Here is a 13,682-nt window from a genome sequence, read left to right on the forward strand (position 1 = left end):
CGTTATGTGAAGTAAATGATGGTTCACGTCGCTAAAGGCATAGTCGATGTTTACAAAAGAAAGATACGACATATATTTACAAAAGTAATGCAATCAAAATGTCTAAGCAAATTTTTCACTTTGTTTGCGACAGAAATATGCATGGGCATTGTAATATTCTTTAGAAAAATATGTAGGCGGGTTTGTAGGTCAGAAGCGACAAGAGAGTATTATACAACAGGAGCCTATTAAAGTGCGTGATAGGAGTCTAGGGTAGCTTGGTTTAATCGTGGATTATATCCAGTAGAGATGTTTTTTTCTGACGCCATGAGCCTACGGGACCACTTAATCACAGGGTGTCTGTGTTTTGTATATTACCGTATGTATACTCAAGTTTAACGATGAAGAGTGTATTGCATTTTCTTCAGTTTTCACATGTGCAGGTAAAATTACACAGCCAAAATTACTATCAAAACTTCTAATGCAACTCGGGTCTGTTGGATATATTTAACTCTTTAGGTCTTCGTTCATACTTTCGTCAACTTATGCACAATAAGTTCTTTGCTTGTAGCCAGCGAAACAAACACCTGATAGCGAGGGTGACACCTTTATAACAGTATGTCAAAAATACCAAAGCTTAACTTCAACTTTTCAATTCCACAGATCGTTCAGTATATACAGCCAGGGTAAGCTTATTGTACACTGGTTCAGGATCGTTGCATTTTCACAGTCTTACTCTTGGCTGGATTGAAATATTGACCAGTTTTAAGACGCATTTCTACAAAGAAAGAGAAACTTTAACTAAGAAAATGTAAGTGTAATTTGTACTTTCTTCAGAATGCGTTGGTGAAGCCTAAAAATAAGATTTTTTAAACTTTTTTTTTTATTTTAAATGTGTACTTCTTTTCTAGTTTCGGCCTTTAAATATTTATAATGGTTAAGTGTTAATCACAACATTAAGAATATTGTATCATAATTTTCAATACCTCTATCGTGTTAAAAAGTTTATACCATGTATAAACCCTTATAACTAACTAGATGTACTGAAGAAAAATTTTCCACAAGATGTTCTCCCTTGAACATTTTTGTGTATTAACTCGCAAACAAAAGTAGTAATTTGAACTAGATTTACTCAAGAAGAAATTGTGATTCTGTGACATATTTTGCCATTTCACATAAGTAAACGGGAAATTGCGTTATTTAGATGAAAAATGAGGAAAATACTTTGTTTGCCTGATTTTTTTTAAAAATTTTGTGCCACGAGACTTTCTGCAGTTTTAGACGTTTCACATGTTAGAATACCGAAACTAGTCTATATGTTGTGTTTAAGATGTATGGGTTCACAGCTGAATAATTTTTCATGACATTCCAATGAAAATGTAGGTATCCTAGTTTTTTTTTGTATGCTGGGAAAGCTGTGATCACTAAACTGGATCAGATGATGTGTAACGGATATCTGTGCAATACATATTATTAGGAGGGTAGATCGGGAAGCAACGCGCAATGTTTTTTCCCCAAAAAATTTAATATACCAAAAGCAAACAAAGCACAAATAAAGTTACGTATTTGATCCATTTTTCTACAGTCACCAACTTTCTCAATACGTTTCTATCAGCGTGGTACCAGTTTCAAGATGCCCTGTTCGTGAAAGTCTGTTATGGTGGAGTATAGGAATGTGCAGGGTGCTGTTTTCACTTCCGCATCTGTCGCAAAATTTTGACCGGTGTGGAATTTCTTCATGAGACCTAAGAGACTTGTGGACTGGCAGTAATGATGAAGTTTGACGTTGTCAGCATTATTGTAGCGGCGTTTGTCACGCAGGGCATGACGCAACATTAACCGATTTTAATTTAGGCTGCAGCATTTTCAGTGGTCCCGTGTTTAACAAATCCCCCAATAAAACAACAAATGTCCCAGAACACTGTCACAAGCACTTTTCTCGCAAATTTAATCACGTTTAGTTTTTGTCGTGTTGGGAACCAGTATGTTTCCACTCCTTAAAGACCTGCTCGATCTCGGCCGTCTAATAGTATGCCCAAGACATATCACCATTGACGATTGCTTGCAGATGGCATAACGCGTTAGGTGATCCAAGCATGTCATCATTCCCTGATCTTCGTGGTTATCTGTCAGGTTCTTAAGCACCTAGCGAGCACCAACTTTACGGAATTGTAACGTGTACTGGGCTAGGTCGTACACTACAGCATAGGAAATGTTGAATTTCTGCGATAAGGTTCGCAGGTGGACACGACGGTCACTAAGAATTGCTGGATGGATGGTGCTGATAATCTGCGGTGTTAAAGCTGTTACCGGGTGCCCGGAGAGTGGCGGAATGCACAATAACTGGAAACATTGCAACAGTCCATATAATCGTCCCCATATACGGTACGCATGTTACAGTAATTTTCTCTTTGTGTATGCCCTTTGCTTCATAAAATCTAAGCATAACTGCCTTCTGTTCACATGTAAAGGACAGTAACAGGACGCCATATTGGTTTCGTAGTTCAAGTTTTTGTAGCGAGGGCTACATAGGAAAACAAAGAAATTCCTGTAGAGCAAATATCAAACACTCTCGTCATGCAATTTCACCATTCCAGCTGGAATACCTGGGGAGAAAAAAATATTGTGGTTTACAATCTGCCCTCGAATTTAAATCATATGGTAATTTTATGTATTAAGGAAACAGCTGGAATTTCCCGTTTTCCTTCCTTAAAGCCGATAACACTTGCCCACTGGTTTTCACTAAGGATTTTAATTACGAGGCCCGATAATAACGTAAGAAAAATGTTTTTTTTTAGCTGATGCTGGCAACCCTGCAAACTTAAACCTCCATTACAAATGGGGTGAGGGAACTTGTGCGAGCTTGTTAATATCAGATGCACATTTTCTCGATTTATGTTCAGTTCATCCGCAATCATTTTCACGGTTAATCGTCTATCCTGTCAGAGAAGTTCCCTCTCTGTGTGTGTGTTCTCTTCCATTCATATTGTTGTGAGTCGCCCACTACGATGTTCATCTTCGATTTCTGTTCTGCCTTCCGCAAACATTTTGTGCCAACAGTACACCTCTGCCATTGATAACGTTTATTTCCAAAGGCCTGTTGAATCTTCCGGTACGTTAACGAGGCAGTCTTAACAAGTTTCATACAGATGGAAATTGCGTTGCACTGGACAATATTACGTGTGCGTGCCACGTGCTGTGCTATTGGAGCAGGCCCAAGGCCACACGCTGGCGACGGTTTCACACTGCAGCGTTGGCAGCAGAAGCTGAAACAATTTTCTTATTACTTTATTGTCGGACTTCCTATATCGTAAATTTCATCTTCGTAACGTAATCCACTTGTCAGATACTCTGCTTGGGGTTCAATTTAAGTGTTCTGTTACTCACAGAACATTGATTCTAATGATAGTAACGTAAAAAGACAATAAAGAGTAACAAAAGGGGGAGACAGAGTGCTCATCTGTGGAAAGTATACTTTCAAGATATTCACACGTTTCCTGAAATTATAGGAAAAAAGCTGTATCTCAACTGTAAGTACTGATAAATATTATGCTTTATGTTACTCTTCTCCCTACCAAATATAGCATTCTCCAATGCACCTGTGAATGCAACCGTCTTTTTTAAATCATAAGCTTATGTTAAATTTTCTTTCTTTAAGAAGAGAAACGCATGAGATGATAATTTTTGACGTATATTTCTTGATCCTCCTTCTCTCCTTATGATACCAATTTGAATGAAAGTAACATGATAAAAACCCAGGTAAAGGTAGGTACTCAACAAAATAGCTAACATTTTTCAAATAGTAGAGCTGCCTTTCTTTTATAATTAAATATTTACCAAGTTTTTTTTTAATTTTCTTAATATTCAGGGCGTAGCATTCTCAAAAGTTTTTATTTAAGGAGAGTGCTTTTTACACTTAGATGTATATCAATAAACTTAAAGATTGTATAAGGGTTTAAAACTTAATATCTCAGAGCATTCAAGTGATACTAGAAGCACTAGTAGAGATTAGTAAACTGCTTGAAATGGCGTATTTTGTGCAAAATATTAAACATGGTTATAGTCTTGTTTTCTTTCTTTGTCATAATACGAACAGTTTCTGGTAGTTGTAATTGCAAAAATCTCTCGCAATTACTAAATGTTATACCACAAAATTAATGATATAGTATACAAGCACTGTCAGTGAGAGCGTACAACCATTTTCACCTGTAATAATCAGATGTTCATTCCATACTGTAACGTATATATGTTAGTATGATGTTAATCTGATAACTGATAGATAAAGTAGATACGATTTGAGATATCAAATGAAAGAACATCCTTTCCTTTGGATGGTAGAAATGATGCTGAAACACCTCAATAGTTCTCTTTTCCTAATATCTACAAGATTTTATGTAATATTACAATAGTATTATAAATCAATTTATTGGGGGAAAGTGCAAAACCTCGTATCTCCACTTTTTATGGATTTTTAGATTTTGGTTGGATTCAATTCCCCACATATGATTCTACCTGCGTGTGAATGCTCGTAAACGAAAACCCGATAAAAAAAACGTGAAAAAACCAACTTTTAAAACCTGTTATTGCATATAAGATAGTGTAAAAGCAGAACAGATTTATTGCTCTCCTGAAAGATTGGTTTTGATGAGGGGGCCGCGGTGGCTCAGTGGTAGAGCGTTCACCTCTGGTGCTAGGGGTCTCGGGTTCAAACCCTGCTCCCGCCAAGTGAACTTTGTGGTGGACAAACACCGTGTGCGTGGGTTTTCTCGGGGTTCTCCCGTTTCCTCCCACTTTCTTCATTCCACCATTTTCATTCATTATTCATCATCACCGTCTTCTTTAGCCTAACCGGCATAACCGTGGGACGTAAAACTTGAAGATTTCATTTCATTTCATTTTGGTTTTGATGAGTTACGAGGGTTAGCTCTTTCGGGGCTGTAAAACTTATGATTACCTTGAAAAACCTCACGTTATAAATACAATATTTTTGTTGTTCTATTTTAGATGCGAACTTGTGCCTTTCTTTGTTGTTTGTTTCAATATAGTGTATGCAGATTTCCACTCCCTAGTTTACTGAATTTGTTACAGGCTCCATACATATTCTCTCTCCACAAAAGCGAATATGTTCAGAACACAAAAGGCAATAATTTCTCATTCAGATGAAAAATCTCATGCTTGCAAGGAGTTTAACCCTGGAAATAGTAGATCACATACAGCAAGACATACGTTAACACATGACATTGTTAAACATTTTCCTTACCCAAAGTGTGATAAAGTATTTTGTCGAAATTCAATTTTGACAAGAGACATGTTAATACATACCGGTGAAGAACCTCACATAAACCAAGAGTGTTCAAAGGGATTAATTGACTCTTCAAATTCGGTTATACGTATGGTCACACATACAGGTTTAAAGAATCTAACATGCGAAGTGTGTTGTAAAAAATTTAGTCGGCGTTCTTTTTTGGCTAAACACATGTTAATACATAGAAGTGAAAAGTCTCACACATGCCAAGACTGTGGTAAGAAGTTTGGTCAACGTTCATATTTAACTAGACACATGTTAATACATACAAATGAAAAACCTTACAAATGCAAAGAGTGTGGAAGCAAATTTAATCACAGATCAAGTTTAACTAGACACACGTTCAAACATAGTGGTGCAAAACAGCACACATGCCGAGAATGTGGAAAAAAGTTTAGTCAGCGTTCAAATTTAGCTGATCACATGTTAATACATACAGGTGAAAAACCTCACACATGCCTAGAGTGTGGTAGGAAATTTAGTCGGCGTTCTTTTTTGGCTAAACACACCTTAATACATAGAGGTGAAAAATCTCACACATGCCAACAGTGTGGTAAGAAGTTTGGTCAACGTTCATATTTAACTAGACACATGTTAATACATAGAAATGAAAAACCTTACAAATGCCAAGAGTGTGGAATCAAATATAATCACAGTTCAAGTTTAACTAGACACATGTTTAAACATAGTGGTGCAAAACCGCACACATGCCGAGAATGTGGAAAAAAGTTTAGTCTGCGTTCATATTTAGCTGATCACATGTTAATACATACAGGTGAAAAACCTCACACATGCCAAGAGTGTGGAAGTTTGGTCAACGTTCAAATTTAAATGTACACATGTTAATACATACAAATGAAAAACCTTTCAAATGCCAAGAATGCGGAAAAAAGTTTAGTCAGCGTTCCAATTTAGCTACTCACATGTTAATACATACAGGTGAAAAACCTCACACATGCCAAGAGTGTGGAAACAAATTTAGGCACCGTTCACATTTAGCTAGACACATGTCAAGAAGGCATACTAGTGCAAAACCACACACATGCTGAGAGTGTGGAAACAAATTTAGTCAGCGTTCAAGTTTAGCTACACACATGTTAATCCGTACAGGTGAAATCTCACACATGCGAAGAGTGTGGTTAAAAATTTAATCAACGTTCATGTTTAGCTAAACATATGTTAGTTCGTAAAGGTGCAAAACCTTACACATGCAGCAACTGTTGTCAAAAATTTAGTCAACGTTCATGTTTGGCCAGACATATGTTAAAACACACATTTACATAACCTCACACATACCAAGAGTGTGAAAGCTAATTTTGTCAGCGTTTAAATTTAGTTGCACACATGTTAATACACACAAGTGAAAAACTACACATGCCAAGAGTATGGAAATAAATTTATTCGACGCTCACATTCAGCTGAGTCATGTTAATACATACAGGTGGAAAATTTAACGTGTATGCAAGAAAGGTGGAAAGAAGTTAAGTGAAGGATCAAAGTTGGTTAATCATACGTTGATACATGCCTGTGAAAAACATTACTTACGCAAGAGGTGTGGGAGATTTTGTCGACGTTCAAACTTGACTAAACATATCTTGGTACACAGTTAAGAAACCTCATATACGGCAAGACTGTGAGTAGAGATTTCGTCAAACTGCATTTCTTTGTACATACGTTAATACATATAGGTGAAATTTCTCATCCATGCCAAGAGTTTGAAGTTGATTTTGAGTTTAACGTTCCGTTCTTCAGCGACACTAATTGGACCTTATTATTAGCGTGGTATCTAAACCACGATCTACCGCCGGGAATCGATCCCGGGAACCCCACACCAAAGGTGCGTACGGTAACCGTTTAGCCATGAACGAGCTCCCATGCCAAAAGTATGGGAAACGATTTCTGCAAAAAAATTAACATTCGTCAGAAAGCGTTAATTAACAAAGGAAAAAGATCTCAGTGTGCGACAAGAAGTTCAATTTTGGCAAAGCACATGTTAGCACACACTAATGAGAAAGCTGATATATCGAAGGAGTTTGGAGAAGAAATTTTGGAAAAGATCAAACACATAAAATTTTCTCGCAAATTAAATTTTGCAAAACACCCACACAGCACAGGCACGCCCAAATATGATCCAGGAATTTAGCCGATTCAAGTCGTCTGAATGTAAGATGGATCAACATATTAGAGCAAACTGCGTGTATGAGAAAGTAAACATCCATTAATAATTCACCATGAATATATAGTGTACCTTAACAGAACACTAAGAACATGTCCACTGAACGTTTGTATAGATCTTAATACTACTCCATGCAACGTCCATTACATGTCCGCTTTTTGGAGAGCCAGTGGGTCAGTGAGGGACATTGCGGACGAAAGCAGATGTTCAGTATATGTCATGAAGACATCGATGTGTACGTTTATAGATGTTCACTTGTTAACCTTAATAGAGGTAAATCGTTTGTCGAAATTTTTTCAGTAAACTTTCAGGAAGTCGAATGTGTGCCCAGTGGACACCTGATACGTACCTGTATAAAAGTGCAATGTATGACGTGTGGATGCCAGTAATTGAGTTTTATTAACGTACACAGACGCCCAGTAGTGCCGTAGAAGTAAAACGCAGGTAAAACGAAAGTTTAGTGTACATGCACTGGATGTTCCTAGGTATGTAGAGGCACGTCCACTAGACGATTCATACGCATATCGAGGGACGTCCACTAGATGTTAGACAATATGTGTGTGTGCGGCTATGGATGTGAACGGACGTCGAATGTCCAAATTAAAGATAGCTCGTACGGGAAATCATATCGGGAAAAATAAATTTTTCTCGCGTCGAACTCATCCATTAAACGTATACTTTAATATAGCAATATACAACATTAATTCAATAGAAGAGGTTGCTTTTCTTTCCTTAGTTCCAGGCAAGAAACCGAAACTTTTGATTTTACCGTAATGCTTTCCCTTATGAGACGCCTCTAATTTTGCCTACATCCGACGTCTGTATAGGTAAAATACAGCTCGTCATACCAACGTACCTGTGGAAACAAAAATTACATAATCAAAACATTAAAGTCTCTAATAAAGGCTATATAAAAAGTGGATACCAATCAAGCAGTACTTGTAGAAACATTGTAAAATGTACTTCAGCAATCAGATCTTTGACATTTACTTGGATATTATATTTGTTTTACATTAACTCTGGAATACATTAAGAAGCTAAAAGAGTGTTAAGAATTACTCAACTACATTTTAAAAATGTTCCACAAAGAAATAAAAAAGTATATACGCCCTTGGTTTGGCTTTACTCTTCAAGATAATATCTATTGCAAAACAAAGAATTAAACACTAATTACACGCGCTTATAATACGTGTAATTCTTCTTTACGTGCAGGCAAAGCGTGATTGTATAATTATGAATACATGGATTCCATGTAATTAAATTATAATGGACAATAGTGAGTGTGTTTACGTGATTGACTGTACAAAATTGATTTTAATTTTATTATTATGTCCACTTGCTTCACAATTTTTGGCCTATAAATAAACCTTTCTTTTTTTGTCTAAAAATCTTTCAAGTCAAAAACTTATTTAATATCAAAAATGTCCTCGAAAGAATTTTTTTTCTGTAATTTTCAACTAGCTGTCTTCACCAACGGAACTGAAATAAAAAATCACATATTAAGACATCAATAATGTCATTAATCCCTGCACATTCAGTTACACATACACATTCATCAATATAGTTATAATTGAAATTAAACAGGTAATTGGCATGAATAGAAGACACAACACATGCAGCATACATATGCCTAAATACGTCCAGTGGAGATTCAATGTACGTATACAGTGCCTTAATCAAGGGGTTTGGGATACCCAAGAACGTGCACCCTCACGACGGCTTAGTTTTTATTTACCGGGTACATCATTTATTCGAGAGATTTATGAGTTTGCAAACAATCATATATGAAAAATTAAAAGCATTTAGTTGTTCTGTTAGTTATTAATGAAATACTTTCCTTTTCTCTGTATTTTTCAACTTTAAAAATTGAATCTTCTATTTTGAATGAGTTGTGTATAGTGCGAATTCTTCCTATATTTCCATGCCCAAACCTACTGCTGGGCTGCATATTTTGCGAAAAAAATGTGTCGTAAACGGTTTCGGGTACATTACGAAGATAAGTATATCATACCTTCCTTTTCTATGACAGAGGACAGAGTAAATAATCTGAGACACTTTTCAACGAACAGTGACATTGATATCAATGTACAATATTTTCTGCCTCCTCTCAGAGACAAACGTCGGCTGAACATTATATTGTAAAAGCAGTCACAACATCGGAGTTAAGACGCAAATTACAAATAAAGTTTTTCATTAAGGCTCGGATTTCTATGAGCTCATATCTTCATCCTGTTATCCTTTTATATGTATAATTAAATATAAACATATTTCTGACTGTTGTCATAAAAAATTTTTTTGGTGGTTATATATATATATATGTATATTTGAACCACATTTTGGCGTAAGGTCATGTGGGCTTGAAGTGATACAAAGGCTTTTTTTTTTATCATATTTTAGACGGGTTTCATTATTGTTCAAATAGATATCTGTCATTATTAGGAATGAGCAGATGATCATTCAGCTTTTGTGTTATAAAGTCAGTAATATGCTGTGATTTATTCTTCAGAGCTTACAGATATTCATTCAGGCCAAAATAACTGTAAATGTGTTAACAAATGATTATTCTTAGAAATATGTTTGTTAAAAATTCAAGTTTAAATAAAATTTCAGTAAAAAAAAAAAAAAAAGATTTACTTCGTGTATTTGAGCACATTTTAAGTCATAGTTTGCTATTTTTTCGGTCATAAAACATGCACATTTCCAACTTTGGTGGTCATAGAGGTTCGAACCCTAGTTGTTATATTTCTCCGATAATGATTGGTAACCTATATCAGTTAATTGCTAAGGACATCTTTGTTCTTTATGTACGTGATTATTCAACAAGATATAAAAAGCTGGTCTAAAAGAATCAAACACTTTTTCAGATATCTTGGATGCGTACCTACGTACTCCAGAAGTAGCTATTTCAAACATATCGTATATTGCCTCCTAGCATTTGCAAATATTAAAAAGAAAAACTTAATTTAAGGATAGTTCACACCCTCTTATGATCTAGATATAAGGAGATAAGTTAATGTTTGCATCAATTCTATACGTTTGCGTTTAGCTTTAGTGTCTGACCACGGAATTTTATCAGATAACTTTCATTCTCTATTGACATCTCAGAGCATGTTTTATACTTGTGTAGCATTCTGGTTGTAAGATTTGAAGATCCCTTTTCTGCCTAGGTATAGATCAAGCATCCAATAACTATCTTAGTCTTCAAAAAAAGTCGAAAACTTTAATCGCCTTGGGAAAGTTATCGATTTTCCATTATTTTACGTAGTAAATAATGAGAAATGATTTTTTATCTATACAAAAACTGAAACAAGAATTTTCAAAGTAAAAATAGTAGCAGAATTTTTTTTTTAATATCTGGACATAATAAGTATTATTAATATACTTTTGATTTTTACATGTTGAACATGTGTTAGTTCATCATCAGAACTAATTTTGAGATAAAAATAACCCAGCAGGCTATCTATTCTGGTGATCCTGTAAGAGTAGTTCCATGGGAGTATATTTTTGTGTGAATTCTGACTCAACCTCAAATCAAATTTAGAACATTGTTGCTATTAAAATAACCATAATTCTCTTATCAAATCTTCAGGTCTGAAATTTTTTTTCTAAGTAGCACTTAAACTGTCTAAGCAGCTAAATTCTTGATTTCTTGAGAAGAATCAAGCCAGGAGCCATGCCTACCAAGTGCAAAAAGCATGTTAACAGATCGTCAAGAAGGTTAGCATTAAGCTTTCTCTCTCACACACCCGAAACCCCATATGAATATATATATGTATCAAAGAGAGATACAAAAAACTTATCTATGCCCTCCTTTTAACCAAATCCAAGCTATACGCTTGTACGTATATGTACCTCTTAGTTGGTCCGTTCTGTTATTGATTTACAGATGGGTCCGTTGCGACGTTAATTGTCATCCAAATAAGTATGTGTAGGTCCGTGGATGTAATCTGGACACTGTGGTAGCATGTGGATATTAAGACCATTTTGTGGGAAAAAGAAATGTATAGCGAGTATGGATCATGAATTAAGCATACTACGTCAGTTATTTCTAACGGAATGTTCCATGACATCACACATTGCTTCTCGAATTTTTGTTGAATACCTCTCCCAGAGCAAAGAAAAGGCATCATAGATAGCGAAGATTTTGGGGGCGTAGTCAGTAGTTTCACTGATAAACTGCTCGTGCGACTAACGAAACAACCAACCTTGTTTTGTTCAGTTCCATTTACTTCGTTTCCATCTTCTTTCTCATCATATTCTATTCAGTATCATAATAAAAGCAAGACACAGACGACTGAAATTACTATACTAGAATATTCGCTAGATATCTTCTTCAACGGGCCATTCAAGCTCCTGCAGACGAGTCCTTCTTGCTGCTATAACCTGAAGATGTTCGCAGAATGAATACCAAAGGAATCGTTCATTGAACACGACAGAATTCCTATTCGTGGTTAGTTACGACTGTCGATTTACTGTAAAAATAAACAAATAAATGAACACTAGTAAATACCGTAAAGAGGATCATGGAATATTTTTCAATATGGAAAACGGATCTTTTCTCCGGTTCGAGAATAGGGATTAGTGTTGATATGGGTTATAATCTTGGGGGCACTTCATAAATTACACAAAAACCCTCCTACCTGCATTATACAGAGATTAACGTTAAAACCAAAACTGTTTTATTTTCGCCACCTTCGGTCTTAGTAGATAGTTAGAGTCGAGATAGATCATTCTTGAAATACTTGATTACACCAAACTGCTTTACGATATTTTTAACGCTTTTGATCTAGCCATACCGATAGTTATCAATACTAAAGATTGGAAGTGTTTTCCTTTTCACCACTTGTGGTTTGATTAGGAGTTTAACAGAGAGGATGATAAATAATCCCACAACGCTAAATTGATCCCCAAAACAACTCCTTCCTGCATCTTTGCTTTATGATGTAGGTTAAACTGAAACCGAAAGTTTCAGATAATTTCTACCACTGCAGTTCCACTCCCTCATACTATCAACTTTTGTGGTTCTCCTTCAGATCCACCTCTGTTGTGATTTGGAGTCCCCATGTTCTCTCTCTTCCACTATTCTTACCTAAGGTTAATCCACGAGGTAGAATATATAAGGAGTCGAGAGATGACATAGATAAGTTCCGGTTAGCAGAAAACCGTGGACTATCGAACTGACCGGACATGTTAGAAGCAGTCTCCGATAAATCAAGTTATGGCGGGACTTAATCTTTTTGCTGAGCCTCACTGTAACATGTAGAGTTCGACTTCAAGTAAGTAAGATGCATAATCCTTCACACAGCAGAGGTTAGTCCAACACACAACTCTTTCCTTTCGAGTTTTATTCCAATCTACTCTGTCTCTTTTTGCTATTTTTCTCTTTTACTACTTTTCCCGCATTCCCGAATTTGAACAATAAGTTGAAGGAATAACAGAAAGCGTGGACACATTCTTAAACTCGATTTTTTGGAACATAATGTTCATTTTACTCCGACCTCACTCACCCTCGAACTCACAGTCGGAGTTAGCCCTCGCCCTCGTTCACACTCTCCGTCGCGAAGGGAATTGTCCTTCGCCCTCATATCATTGAGGGCGAGGTTATTTTAGGGTGAAAAAGCCCTCGCGAGGATCAGATCCTCAAATTTCCAGCATATTTCTTGAATTATTTCCTTAAAATACCTCCTAAACAAAGCAAATTAAACATACCATCGTATAACTTACTCCGGATCACCTAAAATGGAACAAATCATTGACCACTCGACGCTTAATATTACCATTAATATGTTCAAGTAAAATTTGAATAGAGTTTCCTTTACATCTTTCGGTGCAAAACTGGTGTTGCTCATGAGCCAAGTCGACACTAGAAATAAGAAAAATAAAGTGAAATGTTTGAGTTTTACGTCCCACGGTTATGGGGGTTAGGCTAAATTAGACGGATGAGAAATAAATAAAATGGTGGAATGAAGACAGTGGGAGAACCACGAGAAAATCCACGAGCACTGTATTTGTCCACCACAAAGTCCACACAGCGCGAGCTGGGATCGAACCAGGAACTCCAAGTATAGGAGGTAAAAGCTCTACCACCGAACCACCGCGCCCGTATGAGAAATAAGGTTTATTGTTTCGTCTTGTAAATTTTATAGAAGTCTCGTCCCGTCTCAATTCTTTGAAACTTCTTTATTGTCTCGATTCTCGAAAATTCACTTCTCGTCTCGTTCT

The 13,682-nt window shown here is 36.2% G+C and overlaps 1 protein-coding gene across 3 annotated transcripts in view; it reads left to right on the top strand.

Moving 5' to 3' along the window:
• The window catches only part of LOC145665085 (uncharacterized), a 72,957-nt gene that overhangs the window by 14,300 nt on the left and 44,975 nt on the right, over positions 1-13,682 (top strand). Inside the window, exons 2-3 of one of the 3 annotated variants that reach the window (XR_014127553.1) lie at positions 643-790; positions 5,068-10,061. The exons of 1 other annotated variant lie outside the window; for it this stretch is intronic. Coding sequence is in view for 1 of the 2 variants with exons in the window: in XM_081732358.1 (XP_081588484.1) it covers positions 5,068-6,115 (1,048 nt within the window). In the remaining variant the exon portion in view is untranslated. Of the gene's footprint in view, positions 1-642; positions 791-5,067; positions 10,062-13,682 lie in introns of those variants that run through there. One more of the 3 variants, XM_081732358.1, reaches the window with a different exon arrangement.

The sequence above is a fragment of the Thermobia domestica genome, chromosome 1 (assembly GCF_964235325.1).
Source record: "Thermobia domestica chromosome 1, izTheDome1.hap1.1, whole genome shotgun sequence".
NCBI lineage: Eukaryota > Metazoa > Arthropoda > Insecta > Zygentoma > Lepismatidae > Thermobia > Thermobia domestica.